Source organism: Hippoglossus stenolepis, chromosome 18, assembly GCF_022539355.2.
Source record: "Hippoglossus stenolepis isolate QCI-W04-F060 chromosome 18, HSTE1.2, whole genome shotgun sequence".
NCBI lineage: Eukaryota > Metazoa > Chordata > Actinopteri > Pleuronectiformes > Pleuronectidae > Hippoglossus > Hippoglossus stenolepis.
In genome coordinates, this window is record NC_061500.1 from 7441917 (window position 1) to 7467865 (window position 25949).

General features: G+C 41.9%; 2 protein-coding genes across 2 annotated transcripts; both read right to left on the reverse strand.

Moving 5' to 3' along the window:
- Nucleotides 1-990: 990 nt before the first annotated feature.
- On the reverse strand, nt 991-18315 carry slc27a4 (solute carrier family 27 member 4). Its single transcript, XM_035184430.2, has 14 exons — nt 17859-18315; nt 15548-15709; nt 12727-12937; nt 12424-12607; nt 10679-10837; nt 9216-9285; nt 8951-9042; nt 8345-8454; nt 7891-8100; nt 7551-7677; nt 6834-6971; nt 6583-6747; nt 5650-5796; nt 991-5315 (listed from the first exon to the last, which is right to left on the reverse strand). The coding sequence occupies exons 2-14, from the start codon at nt 15706-15708 to the stop codon at nt 5158-5160; spliced, it is 1932 nt and encodes a 643-aa protein (XP_035040321.1). The 5' UTR covers nt 15709; nt 17859-18315; the 3' UTR covers nt 991-5157.
- A 2505-nt stretch (nt 18316-20820) lies between these two features.
- swi5 (SWI5 homologous recombination repair protein) lies at nt 20821-25867 on the reverse strand. The gene is made up of 5 exons (XM_035184431.2): nt 25670-25867; nt 24489-24537; nt 24275-24378; nt 23890-23984; nt 20821-21260 (listed from the first exon to the last, which is right to left on the reverse strand). Exons 1-5 carry the CDS (start codon nt 25765-25767, stop codon nt 21196-21198), a joined length of 411 nt encoding a protein of 136 aa, XP_035040322.1. The 5' UTR covers nt 25768-25867; the 3' UTR covers nt 20821-21195.
- Nucleotides 25868-25949: the final 82 nt, after the last annotated feature.

The window sequence follows — 25949 nt, forward strand, 5'->3', positions numbered from 1 at the left end:
CAGGATCATTTAGTCTCAGCACGACCTCAGACGGAAGTTTCCCAACACTTCGTCCCGCACTGAGGGACAAGGTGTTGATCAATTTGGACTTTCTACAAATAATAATCATGTGAATTAGTTAAAAACCCCATTCAGATATATTCAGGTTATTCACTTAGATAGATGTAACTGTTTACACTACTGGGGATTTGAATCAGTAACAATGTAGCATATTCTAGAAGTTTTGTAAGAAAACATCAAGTCCCCCAGACTTGTAAATACAGTTCTTTTTCACAGCTTTGGAGGCACAAAGTTAAACACTGATAAAGTATTTAATCAATTAATTATTTACTATAAAACAGTCAGTTAAATTAGTTAGTTTATTAATCTATGCATACGTGGAGCTTGGGGATGATTTGCAGGCTGAGTAAATATCAGAAATAGGCCACTGGACAGGAGAGTAAATAATTATATACAGAGCATATGATCGATGTGTAAAAGTGGGTTTGGAGGGAGCTGTGTTTGACATGAGAACTCACCTATGAGTTCTTTAGAGGTTTTGTCTAATTCATCAAGATATAGATAAATATAAGAATCAAAATAATAATCATCTCAGATTTAACATCATCTCTTTCTGTGAGTTTTCACCGGTTGAACCTAAATACAGTTTTCCTGATGTTTTACAGAGTATGGTTTCGTTGTTGGATTGTCCACAGGCTATTCATACAGTTTTTATATCAGCATTGAGAGGATATTGAACAGTCAATAATTTACTAAAACTTTAATAATATCTATTTGAAATTCTCTTACAGGAAGTTCAATATAACCTGAAGTGACCTGCTTAACCAAAGCTTTTATGCAATAATGGAACACTGCCTTTCTGGGTAAATGACCATGTAGCTTGTGCGGAAACAGCTGAGCTGCTGCCAGAATGAAACAGCAAAGAGTCAACGTGGATTAGTGAAGAAAAGTGTCCAATCACACAGCGGAAAAACAACCAGGGGCCAAGTGAACAATTTAAATAGTTTTTATTAATAATGATTTTCCATTTGCAGCAGGGCTTTTATCTCATCTTCTTCAAATGCATGACGTATACAGCTCGCCTTCTGTGGACAAGAGGACATCAGTGTGTGTGTCTCACACTCACCTCACAGACCTCCCCTATATACACACACACACACACACACACACTTGCACACGCTCAGACAGACACACACACACACACGCAGACATGTACAAACCAGTTTCCTTCTCTAGCACTTTTTTCGGAGGAACACGACAGCAAGAAAAAGACAAAAAGCGCAATAAGCAGGTTGAGTGATGTCGTTCGGAGACATGAGGAGACCAGAGAGACACTTGGACACAAAGTCCTCAGTTAGGGGTTGTGATCTGTGGCCTGTCTGCAGTGTAATGACCCTCACATAATAATCCTGAACTTCACAAGTCATTTTTTCCATCTCGAGACTTCTCTTCACTGATCTCAGTATGAGACGCCTGAAAAATATTTTCACTTTCACTAGAGCTCAACTGAATAAACTTGAACATCAACACACACACTTCAATCACCACGGAGTGACACAACGTACTATCTCAGGGTTTTTGGGGCAGGCGTGAAATTGGTTTTTCATCTGTCGATTAATAATGTGAATAAAGTAAATGTACAAAGAAGCTGGGCAATTATAATTTGTTTGACAAACTCTTGAATCAAAAATGTAAAAGGGAAGATTTTTAAGATTGGTGATATGTACAGGCCAACTGAAACATGAAAAAAAACTAAATTTGGAAAACGATTGACAGGGAAAATAAATCCACATTTTGAAATACATGTTAGATTTCATTTAAATCAACACATTTATTTTCTGTTACAGTTTAATTTGAAACAATTGGGTCCTTTTAATAGTTTATCCAAGGGCTGCGCGATAAATGGGTTCTCTTCAACTTTACTAAAAGTATGAGGGAAGTCACAGTGCCCCCATCTGGTGAAACGGGTGACTCAAAACCTCGACGCAGCCTGTCCCCACAGACCCTTCACCCACTGCAAGGCCCTTTCCTGCATTGACCTACAGCATCTGGGAAATGGTAAACAGGCTCCTGGCCAAACTCATCTAGAAAGGAAAGAGTCCCGGCTGGTTCCATGTGCCAAACATTTAGAATAAACAAAAAAAAGAAATCAACTGTTTGATTGTCTTCCACTCACTTGTCCCCTTTTTATACCAAAGCCGCAAAAAAAGCTGCAATTTCACGCAAAGAAAAGAAGAACGAACACAAATACCAGTGAAACAATCAAAAGTATAATCAACAGTTTCTCAAAAATAATAATTTAAACTCATAAAAAACAAAGAAAAGGAAACTTCTTATTCAGAGTGCTCGTCTATGAGGCTGTGTAGTCACGCGCCCCCTGGTGGTCGGGGTTCGACAAGCGCAACCCTCGGTCAGAAGCATCATAACAGCCAAACTGCGTTCCCTTCGTAAATGACACTTTACAAAATCATCATCATCATTGGTCGCTCATTTAGCTTTTCAGACATTCTTGTGAACATTTCACGCCCATCATTAAAGAACCTGTGAGAGAGGGACTCAGAACTAAGACTACAGAGGAAGCAGGGATGATTCTCAATTTCTGTCAAATGGCTTCGTTGGTCTTTTCTCCCCCCACCCAAAATAAACTGGGAAATGAGGAGTGAGAGCAACTTTGATGAACAGCGTCAGCAGACATCAAGGTCAACTGTGTCAGTCAGTGCAAAAAAAATGAATCAAAGTAAAGCCATGGAAACATATTGAGAGTCAAAAAGCATTGCCAGAGTGAAGCGTATGAAGAATTAGAGCCAGACGTTAAATGTTGGCAACAACCTGCCTCGCTTTACGGCCACTGACTAAGGATGTGGTCAGTTGCAAAGATAAGAAAAAAAAAAAGTAATTGCAAACTACACACAACGCACATCGGGAAAAGATACTTGAAAACAGATTCTGAGTTGGAACTTTGTGTTGACAAAAGAATAAGGACAAACTTTTAAAGAACGCCAATATTTTAAATCTATTCAACTACAGTTTTTACTTTTGTCTGAAGCAGACGTGGCAGAGAATAAGAATCCAGACGAGGCAGAGGATCCAACCAGGGGTCAGGCACCTGATCCCGGCTGGATCCTCGGACTGTGGCTCTTCGAGCAGGTAGAGGGAGAGAAGGAGGGAAGAGAGGACGGAGGGGGTTGGCAGAAAGACGATAAAGGCCTAAAGTAAAGGTGCTGAGCAAACGGTAACGTGGGTGAATGATATCGTCAGGACAACTAAAGTTACCGTCACGATTGAGAGATCAGAGGGAGGAAGTAAAGAAGACAGAATCCTTGACATTTCAAGCAGCCTCAAAACATTGGGACTCTTGCCCAGTGAGACGTGAACTCAAACCCGTCCTGTAGCTTGACCAGATGAAGGGGTCAGTCGCTTTGAGAGGCCCCTAGGACAGAAAACATCTAAAAGCTCATGAGATAATGGACGATAGAAGCTGAAGGAGAAGAGTGAAGGTAAACGTCCAGCGCAGGGAACCATATGAGACACTATGTGTGGGCCAGGGCCTGTGAATCTGGGAGGTGAACTCACAGTAAGGCACAGTGCTCTGCTTGTGGTCGATGACGCTCATTCATGCTGCTGCGACCTCCGATGACGGCTACTTCGGACAAAAGACAAAATCGATGACGAAGCACATGTTTCCTCTTCTTCTATTTCAATACAGTGTCCCTCCTCCATGCCCTTGAATCTTTGGATCGTTCGGCTCTCCTGAATCTGGCAGAACATCCCGCTTTAGCGACAGAAAATACTTCAAAAAAACACACAAGAGCTTCTCTCTCTTCACTCGAGTGTTTCAGAAGAATATTCGCACAACGTACGATACGTCTACGTTTAACAACCAACCTGCACAATACGGCGGCACGATCTCGCTGTACGCCAGCTCAGTCAGTGACCAGCGCTGTGAGTGGAGAAAGCCCCATGTGTTTAGCCCAGGGTTGAATCAGTCAGATCACTTTAGTATGTGTTATTGAGCCGCTGATATAAAATGCATGAAACCGATTTGGATAGAGATACAAAAAAGAAAAAACCCCTGATACATTTGTCACGACAACGAGAGAAGAAAGCTTTTACAACATAAATTACTAAAACTATTCTTAAATATGTAAACAAACACTACAACTTAAATATATTTGGTGTGATGCAGACATATTTAAACGCAAAGACTTGTTTTATATCAGCTCTGGTGTGGTGCGGCTGATTATTGCACTGCAGGAGCTCAGAGCCCTATTGCACTTTAGTGAACCCTTCAGCTGGAACCACTGGTCTGATTCAACCTCTGTACTTCACATGTTTATGAGTTCCCTTTACAATTCATCGTGGTGTCCCTCCTTCACTTTCAGTGCAAACTGGAAATGAAGAAGAGGAGACCAGAGGGGTCATTTCAGATAAAGGTGTGGTTGTCACAGGTTTGTCACTGCTGGCTGATTGTGCAGGTGAAGTCAATGATCGAGGCTCCAGTTTTTCCAAAAAAAACAACATTGTTAAAATAGCGATCAGAGAAAGAGAGAGAGAGAGAGATTAGGTCCTTGTAGGTCCCTCCAATGTGTTCTGAATCCATATTCCTCTTCATCATCCAGAAAGTTTGTGGTTTTCTGTAAGTTTCAAGTTTTTGCATTCAAGATGCCAGGCAGCCTGTACTCCTGACGACCCCCCTCCTCTCCCAGCCACCCGTGGTGTCCCCCCCCCATAACATCTGGTTCAGTGGATCATGATGAACACACCGTGGGGGGGTGGGCTGTTTGAGAGCTGTGTGCACCGGGATTATGTGGCGATGAAGAGTGGTCTCAAGTTACCAAATAGCCCTGGTCGCTGGGTTTGTGCATCTCTGTGTTTGCTGAGGTAGGGAGAGGAGTTGCCGGGGAGATTTCAGGAGGGATAATTGGAATAGTGCTGTGTGTGTGTGTGTGTGTGTGCAGCGTGCTAGAGCTAAGTGAGCTTGGGAATAAAACATTGTGTGTTGGCATTAGAATGAGCACATGTGAATTTGTATGGCTATTACTTTGTATGTGTATGCTGGGACAAGGTTCTGCGTTCTGCTCTCAATATATGTTCCTCCCTCTGTATGTGTGTGTGAGTGTGAGTGTGTCTGTATAAATGTAGTCGTCAGCCTAGTCATCACAATTTGTGTTTCCCTGACAGTATTGAGCTGTAAAACTCCTCATCCAGCCGCACATAGCGCCCTCTGCTGGAATCCATGAAGTAGAGTCTGTCCGGCACTGCGCTCGGATCAAAGCCTTCCCTACGCATATCCATCTTCTGAAACTTAAATGTTCCTGAGAAAGAGAGACACAGAGAAAAGATGTTGCTATTTCAGTTTGTCCTACAATGCATTAGCAAACATTTGAGTTTTTTTTCTTAGTGATGATATTGCTATTGAACAGATTTGATTTCTCATTTCTACACACTCAAGTGAGATTTAAGGAGAGAAAATGTCAAAACAAAATTCCGCAAAAGAATGTGTAAACATTCTACGAGTGACACTCACATTTTTGAGGGGGAGAAGGCTTTACTGTCTTCTTCAAAACTATTTTTTTCGAATTGCATTTTAAGAACGCCTGTATTTATCTTTTATGTTTTACACAAACAGCAATGGAAAGAGCATTGTACCTGTCTTGTTGACCTCAGGAAGGAAGCGGAGGAACACGGGTCTGGCGTACGGAGGCAGCGCCTTCTCCATGTCCTTCACGAACTTCTCCAGGTCTGTGTTGTTAGACGGATCAGCGATGGCTGCCATGCCAGCCTTTCCCTCTGCTCCTGCTCACACACAAACAGGCAAGTTAGAGGTTAGAGCCGAGGAGTCAGGTCAGGCAGATGCTTGGGTTTATGCAAGATACACAGTACGTTTCTTATTCATATACTGCTGGTATAGTCAATGTCTTACAGCAGATGAGATCTGTCTGCCTGTATTTACCTCTGTACATCATTGATGCCATTATTTCTTATTTTTTGTGGCTCAATGGACAGTATGTTTTTCATGTTGCCTCCTGTGATCAGTACGACTTGTGTATCTTGTTATTTGTCAATGTACTTTTCTGATCAAACTAGTTCCCCCTCTTTGAGGATTAATGCAGTTATCTAATCTAATCACAGTGACTGGAAAGTGGCTTTTTCTGATTTGTCTTTTGAGTCCCTCAGTCTGCAAAGCGTCAACTACAGCTCAGCTTTATGTGGAGTGACATTTCTAAATGGTGGAATTCATTTAATGTCACAATAGGTCAAGAGTAAGGAAAGACACGGCGGATGCAAAAACAATCTCTCTTCTCTCTATTCAGCGTGTCCCTGCATGTTGTTTTAAAAATCAATGATTTTGATTTAGTTTCCAAGGATGATTTTAATTGAGACAGTTTTAGAATAATACTGAAATCCAACTGAAAACAGAAAACCATGAAAAGGACCCAACTAAAGCACATTTTGAACGTGAATGAGAAGATGACCTGTGTCAGGAAGGCTGCATGAGAATTTTGACTTTTTAATCTCAAATATATAAATATATACACACATAAAATATTCAAACGTGCACAATATGTTCGAGGACGTTACCTGGTACTTCCACTCCGTACACAACTACATCTTTCATTTCTAGCAGCCTGCTGAGCGTTCCCTCCACCTCAGTTGTGGAGACGTTCTCTCCTTTCCAGCGGAAAGTGTCTCCTGTCCGGTCCTTGAAATACATGCTGCCGTAAATGTCCATGATCAACACATCGCCTGGTGAGAGGAGGACAATTTTAATTAGATTCACTCAAAAGAGAATAGGGTGAATAGCTACATATGTGGGTGATTGTGTGACTAACCGGAGAGATAGGCACTGTCTCCCTTCTTGAAGACACTATGAGCAATCTTCTTGCTGGTTGCCGTTTGGTTGACGTAGCCATCAAACCTCCTGAGAGGGTCGTTCTGAATGATCCTGCCTACGAGCTGGCCAGGCTCGCCTAGAAAGAGAAAGAGAAAGAGAAAGAGAGAGAGAGAGAGAGAGAGAGAGAGAGAGAGAGAGAGAGAGAGAGAGAGAGAGGCCAGACATAAAACATTAAAGACCAGACATATTAATGAATGAAACTTAAACTATAACTGCCATTTTAGTGTATTATTTGAGCTCCACCAGGTGTGTCAGAGGTCTGTGCATTTCTGTGTTAACAACAAATCACACACATTACAAACACAATGCTATGCTAGTCATTTGGGGACTGCAGGATGGCTGGTTTTGGAAAGTGGCTTTTGATATCATGCCAATATACACATTTTTATGTTGCATCATAAGTCTTAGGTGAGGCCATCAGTCTTTGTGTTGAAAGACAAATGCTTGTGCAAATAGCCAGAATCACTGCAGAGTAATCATTCAGCTTTAATTCACTGTTAATCAAACATGTGCTTGTGGATGTGAATGTATTAACAGCTGTATAATTGTCTGCTTAACACCACGTCTGTTTGTTCACTATAGCTTAACAAGCTGATATATAGTTTAATATGTGTACACACACACACACACACACACACACACACAGTACACATACCAGGTTTACAGGGAATGCAGACGCCGTCAGGCCCCCTAATGAGTTCCATGGTCTCTTCATCAACCCTCACCAGTCTGATGGGGTAGATGAAGGGTAAAATCTGACTGTTGAAGCCACACGCTCCGACCTAGAGGACAGACAAACAATGTCAACAACCACAGTGTGGATCAGTGTGGTGATGAAGCGGCAGAGGCTGTTAGAGCTCTAACGAAAAGTAAAGCCTTTGATAACACTGTGAAGTTCTCTCAGCGGAGAGTCGTCGACACATAATAGTAATTTTCCTTAAAAAATGACTTTGATGTTTGTTCAGAGCATCAGAACTTCAGTGCACGTTCCCTACCCTGTTATCGAAGTTGCCCAGGCTGCAGTTGCACTCTGTGGCTCCGTAGAACTCTGCAATCTGCGGGATATTGAAGCGGTTCATAAACTCCTCCCATATGCTCTGGCGAAGGCCGTTACCCAGCGCCATGCGGACCCGATGCCGCTGCTCTGTGTCCCGCACTGGCTGGTTCAACAGGTATCTGCAGATCTCACCAATGTACTGCACAATCTGTTGGAGGATGGTGGTAAGGAACAATAATTTAGTGATGAGACATAACAGAGATATGAATTCACTTATTACAGATTTAATACCTTGCTCATAATAATGAAAAATTGTTCCACAGAGGGGGAATAACATTAAATCTTGAGATTACGTTTATAGGAGGCGACATGCAATAAGTCTTCAGCGACACTGAGAGGCTATAGTGTGCTACTCAATAACTAAAGGAGTCTGTAATTTACACTGTGCTTACAGTGCAGTTGTATTTGGCGCAGTCGTCCCAGAAACGCGAGGCAGAAAACTTCTTCCTGATGACTACAGTCATGCCATGGATCAAACACTGGCCCACTCCCACAATGTTTCCTGTGGACAGAGAAATACGAGCTGTCAGGGTCGTAGGGGACACGTCACAACATGGAAATATACAGACGTTAATAATAACAATAATAAACTAATATTATACACCGTCAAAAACTGCATAGTATAGCAGAAAGGCTCCACAGTCATTCATTTCATAATTGGACTTATTTTCCCACTTGGTACAATTTGTTTGGAGATATCTAAAATGAGCAAATGAACTCAACTCAACAACTGCACAGGCACCCTGAGGACAAAGTGGTGTCAGTGGTGCCACCTCAATCTGAGCCAACTACATGGCCAACTGTGCTAGTTTGAGCTAAATGTCTCCTGTAGCCGGCTGTGATCTGCATGATGTGGAGCAGATGAGCAAAACCAAACAGTTTCAAGCATCTAGGATTTGTCAAGGTCTGATCTAGAGAAAGAATGAAGTACTTTGCCTTCTTGATGCAGTTTGTATTAATGCATTTTGGTTTGGACGGATACGTTTATATGACTTTACCTGCAGAGTGGTAGAGTGGAAGGCAATCATACAGCACATCGTCTGACGTCATCCTGAAGCCGTAATATACCAGAGCTGCCATGCGGTAGTACCTGAACACCAGGGTGTGGTGGGGAAAGTGAATAAAGTAAAAAATAAGTCTGACATGTTTTATGTTGTTTCTCTTCCACTACAATACTTGAACTACACATGAAAGCAGCGAGGATCAACAAAGAGCAGCTGCGGTTCCTGCGTGTCTTTAGTTAGCTGCGCGGCTCCTTCCTACCTGCTGTGCACAACAATGGCAGCTTTAGGCATCCCAGTGGTTCCTGATGTGTAGATGTAGAATAGGCGATCTGCAGCAGAGAGAACGAGGAGAGTGAAAAAACACAGACGTCTACAAGTTTGTTTCTACTGACGATTTTCAAATGAACATTTTGCTAAGTGTAAATGATTGGGTTTAATCCTTATTTAGAGGCCTTGGTACAGTTTAATTATTATTTGAGCATTGATTAGTTATTGTCTACATAAAGATATATAAAGGTTTCCCCCTAGCACAGCACATTCTTAGGTTACATGCACAGTGGGACATCAACAAAAATGTATCAAAATAGATCAAATGAATTAAATAAAATACAGGCAACAGAGTTCCAGAGCTCCTTGATATCACAATGGAGCCCTTGTGTTTGGATTTCACTTTCCTGCTCTCACTTGATCTTATCTGGAGCAACAACCACTGTTAAGCAGCCCCTCTGTGCAGCGATACTTCACTTTCACACTACACTACACTACGAACTGTATGTGTACACTTGCACATGCTCTAATCACATCTGAATGTGACCTTACTGTTCTAATCCCGATGCGTTTTGTTTGTATCCAGATAGTCAGAGAAACGTTTTACAAGCATGAGCAAAGGTCGCAGGTTTTATAGCAGAACCCGCCTGTGTGGCAGCCATGTGGGGCTGAAGTGGCCGATATAATAAATATGAATCAGCAGGTAGGATTTGATTAATTGTTCTGAATCTCATCCAACTGATTAGCTCTGTAGATACAGAGAAAATATGAAATGCTATGTTGATAACAGCAAAAAAAACGTTCTGAATGATGGATCTAAAACAGAGGGTATGTTGTAAAAATGGTCTTGACTTGTTTATTAGGGTTCAATTCATTCTGTTGACCCAGATACTGTATATGAGTTGCCTTAGAAACAAGCAATACATATAATCCCTAGTGAGGCATCAGTAATTGCCTATTACAAGAAAAACAGTGGAATCATTTCTCTCATTTAGCTTGTGACCATTAACTTATGAATCATGCAAATGCTTTATTTATGTGTGAACAATAATAATAAGAATCGTATCATTTCTAGCTCCGTGTTGAATTGTAGTTGAAAATATCATTGCAAAAACAATCAGAGATGACAATAGTCACAATTTCCAATGATGTAGTGGTGTGATTTCATTGACTTTGAGTTATTCCCTATTTTTATTGCCCTGAAGATATTATTCACCACTTGTCAACCGGTCTGTGTCGGGCAGCACAGTGAAAGCAAAGAAATTACTTTTTGAAATTGCTGTATTGCTTTAGTTCGAGTGTGCGCTGACAGTCTGACAGGGAGATTTTTTTCCCCAGATGAATTGGACACCGGTTGCTGGTTGGTGAATTATCATTACTCCCCTGAAAGAATATCACCAGAATTAGTCCCGAGAGCAACCGTAAAATGTCTGGAAAACTGACGACGTTTCTCACCTGTGAAGCAGCGTAGGGGCCGGCTGGGCAGGTGGGACGGGGCCGCAGCCAGCAGGGGCTCGAGGCACTCGGTGCCCTGTGGGACTCGTTTGGGGTCCCAGTCTCCGGAGCAGAACGTCTGCACCGCCTTCCCCATTGAACTGTGGACCTCGCAAACAGCTTCGAGAGGGGAGACAAACACATTAGAACAAATTAGGTTATTTCCCATCCCCGACTGCAAGAGGATGGCATGTGCTGTAACATTTAAGCACCAGAGCAGACAAGGAACAAAGGAGAAAAACATTAGGGGCGGAAATTGGGAGAGTGAGAGAGAGAAAAAAGAAACATCTTGAATATTTCCCCCTTAAAAAAACTGACTTCCTTTAAAAGCCCTGTGTCATGCTGGCTCAGTGCTAATGCTAGTGCCTCGACTTGGCCGGGGCTCAGGAGCCAAGAGGCTGCGTTTCTAATTACTTAAAAAGGTATAAAAAGCACATGACAGGTCCAGGATCCAGCACATAAACTCTTCCATCAATCCTAACATAGTCTCCAACTCCAGAGTGCTGCGTCAGCGCTGGAGAATGGTCTGGCTGCACTGTCATCATTTTTCTACGGGGGGAAAACACTCTGTGCTTGTTTGTATGACTTCAACCAATCACAGTTACCTTGGGTGGTACTAAACCCCCCCTTGCTGCGTGTGTCAAGGAGGGGACTTGTTTAGGTGGAAAATTTGCACGTGCTGCAATTTAAATAACTAATTCCCAAAAAAGAACCCCCCCCCCCCAAAAATAGTCAGTGAAAAGAAATATGTCAAATATTGGAGAGCACAATCAAAGGGGGATTTTGTAAATGTAATAGGCCAAAAGTGGAACGTGAGGATAATGTCGCCTGAATTTGGCGCCCAACACCCGGAATCGACATCCTGTGAGTCAGACTAATCCCAGGATGACCATCTCAAGACTAATTCGCTCATAGCTGATGGCTGATCTCAACAGCTATAAAGTTATAGCTGTTGCGATCAGGGCTTTTCAGATTATGTAGGGACCCAGGAGAGGATAATGAGGAGACTGAAATAGATCCTTAAAAATTATGTTTGGCCAATCGACTGAGCTGCAATTTCATTTAATCCATTAAAAACAACAGGCGTAATGTAACAATGCAGCAAATTTATAAAACACAATATATGAATCAACAGGGGTTTGTACTGGTATTAAATCAGCTCTTTTGTTTTAGTTTTTGTTCCAACATTCAGTCAAAAAAAATTGTCTGATAGTATTTAGCTGAGTATCGTACAGTACATATCTGTCTGCATGTCAGTGCTGTAGGTCACCCCCCCCCCCTACCTCTTATCTGTTTCATGTTATCATTTATCAGACAATCTTTCATGCTTGGACCTTGAACACGGGAGATTGATGATGGAGACATTTCTCCACTTCCTTCTTCATTATTTCTTCCCTTTCCTTCATACGCCAGCCATTTAAAGCTGCAGTGACCGATATTAAAGAGACACCTCCTTCGAAAGCCATCCATCTTTTATGACCCCCCCTGCACCACTCAGCGCTCTCAGTCTCACAGCAGAAGCAGAACAACACTCAACAGCATGAGGCGTCGTCAGACAGATTGTAAAGCCCTCAGAGACAGATTTCCAGCTACAATCTGGAATGTGTTGCCGTAACAAACAAAATCCGTCACATATCCTTCAGATGTTTCTCCAATCTATAACTCTACCCCCCACACACCCCTCCTCCGTTCTTCCCCACACTCACCATCAGTCAGCTCGGCGCCAAAGACCACAGCCTTGGCATTGGAGATGGTGACACAGTGGACCAAGGCCTCTAGTCTCAGATTGAAGTTGATGAGAGCGGCCTCTACTCCGATCTTGGCCATGCCCAGCCAGAGGCCCACGTACTGGGACCTGTTCTCCATGAAGAGGGCCACCACATCACCCTCCTGAGGAGAGAAACAACAGAAAGAGGGACTTGTGAGGCTGACTGCAATAAACTCATCGACTGACTTTGAATCGTATTTGTTTTCTGTCATGTCTTAGGGGAAATGTTTTATAGATGTACCTTGAAACCCCGTTGTAGCAGCAGGTTAGCCACTCTGTTGGAGTACTCGTCCAACTCTCGGAAGGTCCACTTCTCCCCCGTCCCCTCGAAGATGAGTGCCGTCTTGTCACCGTGGCGACGCACTGTCTCAGCAAAGATCTTGGGAAGGGTGTTTTTCTGTTTGAGGTGACGTCTGACGTTCATCTTCACACGCAACAACACACTTGCCGCACTGAAGGAGAAAGAGATAATTCATTATTAAAAGAGAAAATGCACAGGTTCAAATTACTTTGGCACAGCTTTGGCAAAAATACAAATGAAATATTTATTGTGACCTATGATGGTGACTTTTACAACACTTATCTCAGACAGGTTTAGGAGTTAGTTGATTTTTACTGATGAAGCTCAACGAGGCATAAAAGGTTATGACAGAGATGACTGGGTGGCAGTAAATGGAAACATCTCACTCAGTAGATTTATTGTGCAAAGGTACAGGGAGGGGTAGAAACATGATACAAATCTATCGAGCCAAGTTACTTCACAGAAACACTGTGATGGTGATAAGGTTTTTTATCTTTGAGGATTACTTTCATGTTGGTCACGATAACCACGATTGAGTGTTGCAGAGTTTTTCTCTTTATTTCATTATCTCCACCAATCAGGTTTTTTGCTTTCATTGCTGTTTCTCTGTTAGCACGATTAAACAAAAACTATTTATTTGAAACTTGATGGAAGGTTATGGGCCAAGGAAGAACATATTCATTATTTTGGATTCAAGTAAGGGGAAGGATCAAAGATTTTCTTTTCCACTTTCCTGAACATTATGATATGAGATGGGGAGTTTTTTGACATTTTTGTGAATTTTTCAAAAAACTAATGATCTTCAGGAAAAAATGTGTAAAGATGAAGTTTGGTGTACATCCGGATAATGATGCAGATGTATTGGATCGCAATGTATATGCAATATGGTGATAAAGTGGCCAATCAGCCTTGAAGGAGGTTTCAATCTCCGACTGCCCTTGTAGTTTATACACTTGACCGCAATAAAGCTATTTGGAGCCGTTTCTAATGCAACACATGAGCTGCATGGACTCTAAACTATGTAAATAATGTAATCACAGGTTTGTGTGGACTGGGGGTTGGTTTAGTCCGCCATAGACGGTGAGTTGTGAACCATACAAGTTTCTGACATTGTAAAGACCTACCCCACGTCACCACAGATTGCACAACAAGAATTTATGAGTCACTGAGGAAACAGCCTCCTTCACCCGTTCAGATATGGTGAATTTTTAACCTTGAGGCCTCAGACTGAGCACCACACTATCAGAATTATATACTTTGAGGTATTTGTAGCCTGGCAGGTAAACCCAACTTGGAGGCTGAAAGTTTAGGAAGTAATCGGTCTTAAGAAGATAATAATTTACAGTAGTTGTGATAAGACATTTCAGCAAAATGTCTTTAAAGCACGAACTGATCTTTGCCTCTTATTGGTTAAAGAGATAATCAGAGCTTATCACTAGTTGTTAAGTCACTTTGTCTTATTTCTCATGGAGAAATACAAAAGACGCTATTGAGGAGAAATAAGGAAGTTATTCACAAATCACTTCCAAGAGCAAACCCCAAATGTAAACACTAGCTTTAGGTGAGACAGTCACTCTGCTCCCCCATTCTCCTCTCTGTCGTTTGTTTTTGTCTAAAATACTTCAAGCTACCTGTTTTGTCACATTGTTCGGAAACATGCGCGACAGAAATATGCAGCTGGTTACAAACATTCACTAATAAATCAGGTCTGTTGAACAAGAACCTCAGGTCCTGGCCATTGAGTTCTAAAAAGATGACAGTCTACATTTTTGCAAAGTTTGGGATGTGAAAACATGTGCACATGTTCCTCTGTTGGACAACCCTGTTGACTCTTGAAACAATAAAATCATTCAAAACCGCTTGATACCGTTCCGGTTTGTATTCAGAGTGGAGTTTGAAAGGGATCTTGACCTGGTGCATGATTTTAATAATTAACTAAGACAACATTACTGTCAATGAGTGGATATAATTGTGTTGTGTCATCACATATGATTCCGCTGAGGGGTGATAGATGATCATTGTGATTTATAGCCCTGTCCTATGAACATGTCTTTGAAAGGGCTCTTAGCAAAGGTCAGCAAAGATCTTTAAAGTTTTTATTGGTCATATTTTGACTTTTCAATAACATATGGCGTAATTGTTTATGTTAAATGTTTCTTTGCAAGTATAGTGTGTACAAATGTCTTATTCAAATTACTTTGTGTCCAAGGTTTTGTTCTGGCTGATGAAAACTATCCTCAGGAACATTGACTGAGAAGCATTTCAGTCTTTTTACAGTGGCACAGTTTATTTTATTGTGTCTGTGTGCACTACAGTTGACATGAAATAATTGTAGCTGTTCTCCCACATATACTTAACTTATAATTAACACTGTAAGAATTATAGCTCTTTAAAATAAGAAAACTACAATTCCCTCATTTCTTACGACGATAGTGAGGCTTTTGTTCTAATACTGCTCACACAAGCTGGATATTAATACCTAATTTAAGCTGAAAGTCAGCACTGTATCCTCATAGCCATTGTTTCACTTGAGTTCCAGTGTTCTGGAGTACAGAGCCTAAACAGCTAATTTGTCATTGTCAAAGTACAGACGGCACAATACTGTGCCTCACACTTTCTGTTATAGCAAAGACGTACTCAGTTGAAAAGCGGTAAATTAAAAATCAATGGTAGTATTTTTTCCCATGCTTGGGAGAGACTGCAAAGCATTTGAATTCGATGGCTTTTCTGGGTTTAATTATTCATCATTAATTACACTTACTGTAAGTCTCTGCCGATAGTTTTGGCAAAAATCTGCAGGAAGCTCCATCCTCCGCTTCCCAGATAGAAGATCAGGATGGCCGGCAGAACCTGGTACCAGGGCAAGCCCACCAGCAGCCTCAGCACAAACAGCAGGGCTGTGCAGCACCCTAGACGCATCATCCTGGAAGAATGCACACACAAAAAAGGAAAGAGATAGTGACCGACAGGCTGCAGACTGTGGCTTGCAACTCCAAACATTTCAGACTAAACATCTGTTCAGTAGGAGACATGTTAAATGTGGTTCAAGCAAGTTCCGCAACAGTGGTATTCAAACCAATCCACTGTGGATGTTATCTCTTAGAAGAGTTGACTCGAGTGCAACTGGACTTGGCTGCAGATCGGGTGGGAAATCCCAGTTATTAAACTCATGGCCTCTGTAACGACAGTTGTTAGAGACACATGGAGTCACCTGCTGTTTACACTGATTCTACAGTCAGTTAGAAATGAAGAAGCCTCTTGGCCGGGAGGGGAAACGTCTTCGAGATCTACGACCACGTACAGCTGCCCGTACTGCAAAGAACGTCACCATATCCCTGATATCTTTTGGTTACATGGCTTCAGTGAATAAAAAAATGGCCGTCCTGATAACTTGTATTACAAAGGTTAAATTTCAACCGGCTCACTTGACTCTGGATTTTGCAGCTATGAGAATGTTCATAAGAGGCGAAGTAGTTATTGTTAATATGAGAAGAAACCCTGATACTTTCCATTAGTGTCAGTTATAGCGAAATTGAACAGTGACATTCAACAAAAATAAAATATACAAAACGATCACTTAACAAGAATTTAACAACAAACTGTAGATCCATGACTTTAGTCTTCTAATGATCTGATATGGCTAATGGTTGGGGTGTTGACAGGTTTCGATCAACCTGCTCCAGAGCAGGTTAGGGATTCAGCATAGGTTGCCATGGTGATTTACCCTGGCAGGAAGTGAACCAGTTTCGTAGGAGTGAAAAACCTGTATTAAAACCTGAAGTTACCTCGATCACCACACACCCTTATTCATAGTACAGACCCCTGGATGACTGAGAACCTTCACAGACGTCCTGGGCCCATTAGCCTCATATGAAATATTTAAGTGGCCATAACAGGAGTGTGGTATATTTATTTTTGTTTTTAAGTGTGCGGTATTAATGAAGCCAAGAAATCCTTTCGAGTTTCTTTTTCTCTTGCAGGCGAAATGAGGCCCAAGGCTGAAGAAACCTTGGGGAAACCCTTATTCAAAGTAAATAGTCCATTTGTGACAGCTAAGAAGCACAGAGGACAGCTTGTGTTGAGCTCAGTGCCACCTGATAGCTGGGAAGATGATCCCAAACCAGTGAAAGATAGGTTTACATTGCATATTATATATTCATTAGGCTGCTCAGAAAAAAAAACGCTGAAGGGTAGAATTATGGGACAGCAATTGAGCCTTTAGGGAAAACGGCTATTTTATCACAGTAATGTAGGTTTTCCCAGAAGCTGACTGGTTATTTATTGCTCTGTGTCCCTCTGCATGTGGCTCTAATGGTGGTGATGGCTTCATGATGGCAATTCAATAAGCCTGCTGCTATTTACACCACCGCTCTGTGACTGGACGATTAAATTACAATCCAAGCGGCTCAACATGATAGAATATGTGACACGTCAGGGGAAAGAAATGCAGTAAAAAGGAGCAGCAGCCACTCCACAGTTTAAAGAAAAAAAAATAAACCGTCATCATTTGCTGCTGCTGCTGCTGCTACACCCGGAAATTTAGCAGGCGCATAGCATCATATTGCGGTAGATAGCAGGGGGATCGTAGGGAGGCGCAACCCACTAATGGTGAGACGACACCTCACCAACCATGTGCGCGTTCAGACAGGGGCCTTCAGCCGCAGCCCGGCTGGGGAACATCTACCGGGCTAAACGCTGGCACGATGGAGCTGATCGCGGTAACAGGCGCGCCGGGGAGAGCAGGATGCGCAGCGTATTGCGCGCATCGGCTTATGGAGGAAGCGGATGGACAGTGTGACAACATCAGCAACCCGTTACAGGATGAGCAGGCACGCGGAGTAGATAGCACCCGCATTCAAATCACCCATCACGGGCACGGAGCGTGCGGAGCCGACCTCTCGAGTCCCGTCAGTGGACCGTGCGCTCCACAAGGTTGACAAAGGACAAGAGAGCCACTGCCGGGGCTCTGTCTCCCGTTCTCCGAGCGGACAATAACCGGAGCGATCGGTGAAGTGAATCATCACAGGGGTGCTCAGACCGGGAGGTTTTTTTTTGGGGGGGGGGTTACATACCTTGCACTGGGCTCGCACCGTCACAGCATGTATGTGCGCAGAAATCCCCTGACGCGTAAATTCGTTGTGTGCGATTCCACCTTGATCGGCTTACGCGTTAGCCCGGTCGCCCCCTCCGCCTCTCACAGCCGCTCGCCTGGCTCCACGGAGGCTCACACGGACAGAGACACACGCACCGGGATCCCCCCCTCCTGCAAATGCCACACCGAGCCGCTGCTCCTCTCCTCCGGCTGATCGGGAGTCAGATTCGCGTGACGGTGCGCGTCGACTTTGACCCCGCGATCATCATCATCCCGCCGCTGACAGCATTTCTGGGATCATTGCCGCCGATCACCTCGCTGGCGAACGTAATTCAAATGACCTTACAATTTTCTAAGCTGCGCCCGCCCACCACCGTCAACGTCCCATCACTTGTATCAGGAATAAGGGCTGACGGACGTGCGCCTCAGCCAATGGAGAGCTGCCTTCTATTTACATGTCTCATCCGGCAGGGGCGGGTTTGCGGCACTGGTGAAGAGGAAATGCGGCGCGGCCCTGCCTGCTCGCCTCTTTATATTTACAGAGCAGGCTGCTAGCTCACAGGCAGCAGCTTCCATCCAGCAGGATATCAAGGCCCTGATGCGGAACTGTGGTGCGTAAAATGAGCCCTGCCTCTCCCCGTAGAGTCCGCCCAGCCACGTCCATTCATTATTCCGCACTCAGCCACAATCTGTGCTTTAAATGCACGAGGAAGGACGAGGTATCAAACAATGCTGCCATAACCTGCCACTGTGGGCTAATAAAGGTGAAAACCATCAAAGCCACCAGCCTGCTGTTTTTCCCTTCATCGGCTGATTACATGGTTTAAGTAGCTCTTGGGCCAGAGGCTGGTTGTTCACTTACAAACCTGCAATTGAATAAGAGAAGATAATTCTTGAAGCCCATAATGTTAAAACAGAACTAGAATGGCGATCAGTAGAGCACATAACTCCACTAAAGCCCAACAGCCTCGTTAGATTCAATGAAGCTGCTCACACTTATAGAAATCAGTCCCCTAAAAGTGCCACATTTGTTTCCAATCAAGATCCATGAGCAAAAAGTGTAAATGTCCAAAAACGCCACTATGCCACTTCTCGCAATGTTGAAGTGAAAAAGAAATCCTGGATCCACACCAAAATTTGGTTCCTCCCTGACCCATCACTCCACCAAGTTCTGGGGTACTCTGTCCAGTAGTTTTTGCGTAATCTAGTTTACAAACAAACCAACAAACCCACAGACAGGGGTGAAAATATAACCTCTGTGGCAAAATACCTTTGGCCTAGTTTTCATTACAGCAGTTTAACACGTCATTAAATACTATAATAGACGTGAGTCACTACTGAAGGTCTGGAGAGCTCAAATTCACAAGGATGTATTTTTTATTTTTAAATTCTTACTGAATAAGGTACAGAATTAAGTCCTATTCTTACTGAACAGCTTGTAACTCATTCTTCAAACAGCTACCACCCTGTGCAAGAACTCATGACAACCACCTAAGTCAGCATTTTACACCTTGATCAGCACTCATCAGCTGGTATCATCGTGTGTGAACATGTACCACACTTAACACAGTATGACTGATAAGGTCAGATCAGGATAAGAAAATAGGATGAGCTTTGACCTGCAATTGATTAAAGTGTACACACACGTCACTTTTTCATCATACACTCACAGAGAACAGCCGCTATCAGTCCAAGAAGACACATTATCAGTGGGTCTCAGACAGATAAGGGCACACCCAGCATATTATGCCACTTGTGCGCATTGTCTGTGCAGAACATGTACTGTACGTTTCAGGCACACTGAACATAATTGTTTTTTTTGTTTCTTTTTTAAATAAAAGAAAGTAATGTAGCTACCAAACTGTTTCTCCTGTGTTCTACTTTTGGATGATCCCGTGGAAACGACAGGAAATTGTGAATGAGCGTGACAGTTGTCTAATATACTTGTGAGTGATGTTAACATGAGCTTCAGGGGGATGTTACAACTGTAATGTTTCACAATTAGAATTGATTTCAACAGAGACGGGCGTTAAAAGAGGGGACTATTTTTAACTGTTACACTTCCACTTTAATAAAAGCATTTACTTACAATTTGGAGACTGTTGATAACCGAACATAGTTAAACTCAGATGATTACTTCCACAAAAACTAATGTTACAACCACGATGTATCCGTATTTGTTCAGTTTCCTTCATTTGATTAGGGTTAGGACAAATAAAAAAATACTGTGTATGGTGGTACCTTATTTTATGTTGTCAATATACAAGGCATATTATACTAGGAGCAAGAAGCCGTTTATTTCACACGTTAAGTTCCCACATTCCTGCTTTTCTTCAGAGAAATACCTGATAACGATAAAGTCTACATGCCTGCATACCCTTATCCAAACCCCACTTAGATAAGCTCCAATGTCAAAACAAAACAAGTCCTTTCAAAGTTGTGTCTCAGGAGCATTTAAAGATGTGTGAGAGAGGCAAGGGAAATGCAGATGCCTCTATAAAAGGGCTCACTGGGCTATTTGAGGAGTATACAAATTAATTATATGCTCGCTTTGTGTGGAGATTGGGCCTCTTTTGTCATCGCCACTATGGAAATATTTATATTGTATATGTTCACGGCCAAGTCATGGAGAAGCACAGCGGTGTTTCTACGTAACTTAAATATTTTCTAGAACATTAATTCTTCATCAAGGCTCCATTAGCCTAAACCTTAAGATTTGAAACCAACTGAACACCGGAGAGAGATTTTGGAATAATGTGTTTGACAGCGCTCTTCATCATCATCATCATCATCATCATCATCATCATCATCAAATGACAGAATATCTTGTGGTAGAATATTCATCCCTCTGGCAGAATTCAGAGACTTGGAGAATCGCTCACAAGGAAGGGACAAAGTGTCGAGGCGAAAGGTGAAGCAACATCTTACTAAGACACTTCATCTTGGTTTTAATTTCTCACCCATCAATTTATTCTTGCACAAACAATATGCCGGAGAAAAGTCATATAATATATACATTTGTTTTATGTTAAAGTCTTATATTAATTGTCCAAAGCAGATGGTATCTCTTGAATATTAGATCTGCCTGCTGTACCGATACCATTGTCACCTCATCATGCTCACTGACGTTAATCAGATCTCTCTCTGTCTAAAGGAGGAAGTTCAGGTCAATACAGTTTCTCCAATCACATCTTTAGTCCACATCCAAACTCCTACCAAAAACTTATTCTGCTCCTTTTCTTTGTTTTTATCCTTATGCCTCCCTCCCCTCGGTGTTTGGAAACCATTCTCACCACTGTATTTTCATTCGTATATTTTCAGTCTTCCAGCTCCAGACCAAAGTGGCTGTAGAGATCTCGTGTGGTGGTCCCCCTCAGATCAGCTGCAAGACACAGAAAAGTGGGGGTTAGGTCCCTGTCTGCAGATGACATGGTCAACTTCCTCTGGTCCTTCTTTCAAACAAACCTCAAAACACTGAACAGACCACAGTCAGATCATAGCACTGAACAACTGATCACTCAACAGTTAGTGAGAATTTATAGGTTAAAAATAAAACCAAGCTCCTATATTAGCCTCTCTAGTCTTTTTCACTGCATCTAAGATCATGTAAGATCAGGCTTTTTCAAAGTGAGCCCCTCTAGCTAGCCCTCTGCTTCTTTTGATTCATGCAGAACCAAGCTATGCTGAGTTGTGCTGGAATGACCCTGACACAAAGACCAGCTTGTTTTCCTGTTTACCTCGTTCATTTACACTGTGCATATGTACAAGGTTTTGAAGTTAGGTTTCCTTTCAGATTTATTATTATTCTATTTGTTTTAATTCCTAGACATTTCATGAAATTTCAGCTTACTGAACATGAATACTACTTGCCAATTGTAAGAATCTAGAAGTGGCAAATGATCCTTTCATGCAACTAGAAAGTGAGAAACATTTAACGACCAATGACCTTCAACAAAAGCTAAAAATGGAAATGAAGACTTCCTCTATATATGAAAAAAAAGGATGCATCACTACATGCACAAAATTTAACTTTTCATCACCCACAGTTGATAAAGTTAGTTTTCCTTTTTCATTTCACAAGGTCAATTACATACACTAACCTTGAGGGCAAACTTCTTGTGGGTGAGACCATGTTAAATAAATGGCTCTAAACTTGTTAAAAACTAATAATTTACATAATAGCAAAGCAAAAGAGGACAGTTCTAAGTGATAATGACCTTAACCCTGACTGACAGACGAACATGGTGACAGACAAAGGGACAGTTGTCTTTAGAGGGTACTGCAGGGCATCTCCACTTGTCCCATCTCACTCCACAGACAGCCCACTGATCTCCTCCCTCTCAGCATAGCAGCATACAGTACAACAGAAACTCAGTGTTTAAGTGAAGATGCTTTGTGAAAGTGTGTGTCTGTGATTGAGAGAAAGCGAGAGGAGAGAGCAGAAAGGGGGGAAAGAGGGGATGGTAACATGTGTTTGTATTTTAAGGCGTGTGCATGCATTAGTGTATGCACGCGTCTGTGTGACAGACAGAGATTGTAATTGTGTGTGTGTGTGTGTGTGTAAGTGATGTAAAAGACTGTCATTGTGTCAGAGGGGAAACGCCATCTCCATTCACTAAGAGGTCATTATCATCCTGACTCTCCACTGTACTGAGAGATAATTTAAGGAGACAACTTTTAACTCAGAATACCATTTTAGAATAATGGCTCACCCAGTTTATTTCTGCATAGATTACTGCAGAAGTGGAAAATAAGTGACCTTAGAGAACGAAAGGTATAATTGTATGTGTCCAGATTTTACTTTACACTATCCGCATAAGCACATGAATGTCAAAGTAGGTAAAAAGTCTTGTTCGTTATGAACCATGCACAGATCGGGATGTGACTTGGCTGTGATTCATCCCCACTTACCCTTAACAGTGTGAAAAACTCAACATTTCATGCAGTTGCAGCACATGTTCACAAATAGACTTGAACGGGACTCAGACTCATAAGACTCATTCAGGCATTGCGACTTATTGAGTCATGCTGGGGTGACCCCACTGTACATTCATCCCTATCCGACAGACTCACACAGTACGATGCAGTGTCAGAAGTGATGGTAAAGGTTGTGGGGAGAGGCTGCGATGTCAACACAACATTTGATCTCACTGATAGGTTAAATAATGGGCTCATGGCATAACCCAGATGGCCAAAATAAGAGATACAACAGCCAATTAAAATGTCTTAATCTAATAGAATATTAAATAGTCTAGAGGCAGTCCAATTAAATACTGATTACACAATGTCTAAATGTAATTAATTAAAGATTAATTACTAAATACATATATTTTGAAAGACTTGGCCTTTGTACAGACTCACTGCGCTGTTGCCATCTAGTGGCTGATTGCAGAACATCTTTAAAATCAATGTGATCGAGCCAAGAACATACATTTTAGTTCACATTTTTCCTAGATGTAATAGCTGCTATACCTAATTCTGAAAAAAGTTAATTCAAATGTTTCTATTGATTTTAGTTGTTTTATAAAGCCACAGACAGATTCTTAACTATAATATTTATATATTTTCAATACACCATAATCTTTTAGATTCAGACAACAATGTAGTTTTTTAAGGATGCGATCACACGTTTGTCCAGTTTGTTTTCTTACAACTTAATTACACCAGGAAAACGACACATTGTTGTATGTGTCATCCAGTCTGTTCAGGGTTCACACTGACTGATGATAAATGAGCCAAGAAGTGTAAACTCCTATGAGTCACATAGAGAAGACCGACAGCTCACTCAGCTGACAGTTTTGGTGTGATGAAGTCTTGCGACAGGTTTTTTTTGGTGTGAGGTGCTTAATCACAAGTCATAACTGCAACTGGACTTAATCTGTAAGGGCTACAAAAAGGCTATGGACTGTAACATTTGCAAGCCCAGACTATGGGTGCCTTTAAATGCCACAAGCGAGAGCATAGAAAAGTGAATAGGAAAGTTTTTCTGTCTATATGAGCAGAGTTCATACCAATACGACCCAGGAGTGATTGTCCAATGTCTTTGATGTCATTGTATTCATGCAGCATATCAATATGATGTTCCAGCTCGTCTACGTTGCATCCTCTGCAGTAACACACACACAAAAGCAGATCTTTGCAATTACTCATACAAAGGCACGCACATAACGTTTGAAAAGAAGCAAAATCGGATTAATGTTGGCAAAACAATGGACCAAAAAAGATCTGTTTATGGGTATTTCATGGTATTACTTCTGAGGATCATCACAGTCCCATGTACTCTAATACTAAACCGAACCATCAACAATCAACACTACATGCTTAACCTCAACACTATTTAAGTTTAAGTCTACAAAAACAGGAATACAAGACAAACACACACACAGCTGTACTCACTCAGCCTCCAGCTGTGCTATCTCTGCGTCCAGCTGATCTCTTCTGTGCTCTAGCTCTGCCACCTCCTCTGCAGGACTAACTTTAGCCCTCTCAGTTACTTGAATCTGTGAGGTGCAAAACAGGCGACCATGATAGGGGAATGCACACGCGGCACTAAATATAGGATTTATCTCTGTGTGTGTGTGTGTTACAGACAGAGAGGGGGTTTACTTACAGGTGATTTGAAGTTAGAATTCACCCTCTTAAATTTGGAAAATGGTGTTCTAGGGGGAGAGAGAGAAGGAAATTATTGTCATAGGAATGACATTTTTCATGGCCAAGGCCAGTCAAGCTCTTAACCGACACACAAAACAAACAGTACAACTCTTATTTGACACTGTCACGCACTTTAAGGGTATTTTTGAGACTTTTTAATGATCAAGTGGAGTATGTATGTATGGATATGGAATTCATATATTTATGTTGTGTGAGTACACTGGATTGAGTGCATTGTCTTTTATTCTGTTGTCTATGCATCACTGGAGCAATTTAGATTTCGTTGTATTCAGCTGATAAAATGACAACAAAGTCTTTCTATTCTATAATAACAGAATCAATTGTCTTCCAGAACTGGTCACATGTTCTGTCGCTCTTCAGAAATAACTCCTAGTAATAGCATTATCTGTTTGCACAAAGAAAATGACAACTGATTTAGAGCAAATAAACCCACATAACAAGGTCACAATCTCCATCAGTTTCATGGCTGATAACTATCAACCAAAGGATGACTCAGATCAGTGGCCTCTGATTTTGTTTTGTCATGGTGTCATAATAAAAATCGACTTTAATTTGACACACATTCTGCAAAAAAGCACATGTACTTTACAAATGAATCAAACTGCTTTGGTGAAAGTTTGAAGAGCAGGTACTCTTTAGGGTGATGGGTTGATCGTTCATTGTATTAAAGGAGGAAAGATACTTACTGACATTGTAGTCAACAGAAAGGAGGGTACAATGTGACGTGTGGTCAAAACTACAGTAGCAGACAAAAACCATGTAATCTAACTTCTTCTGTGAATAAAACTGGGAGTAATGTAAAGAAAACGAATTATTGTTGGTTTTTATGTTAGTATTTTAGACAGTGATGTGTCTGTGTGTTACTATCTGTACCACTGGCCCACTGTATTCTGTTGTACACTGCGCAATAACAACAACGTTGGAGCTACTTCATGTCAAACATAAAACTTTTCCCAATTACTATCCAGTAACTTTAATGTTAGCAGGCGTTAGCTCTGACGGTAGCTAGCTAGCTAGCTAGCTAACTGTCACAACATGTACACATACACATGCACCGCACACAAATAGTTTGCTAGCTCAACAAGCTAACAACAGAGCTAACGCTAAGTGTTATATTACCGCTTGTTAGCCGCTTTCTTCACGTCGCTCTGCTCCGGCGTTGAACCTGAACACGTATCTTCACCGCGGCTGGTTTCAGTCGGCTGCTCAGAGTTCATGCTGCCGTAAATGTGACGAAAACGACCGTGTTATGGTGGATTTTAACGCAACAGAAGAGCAACGTGCGAAGAGCAGGACGTTTGGAGTTCGCGGCTGACGGCAAACAGACTGAGACTGCAACGTGATTGGTTGTTGAGGCCGAGAGGCGGGACTGCGAGTGGTTTGGTTACCCTGGTAACAA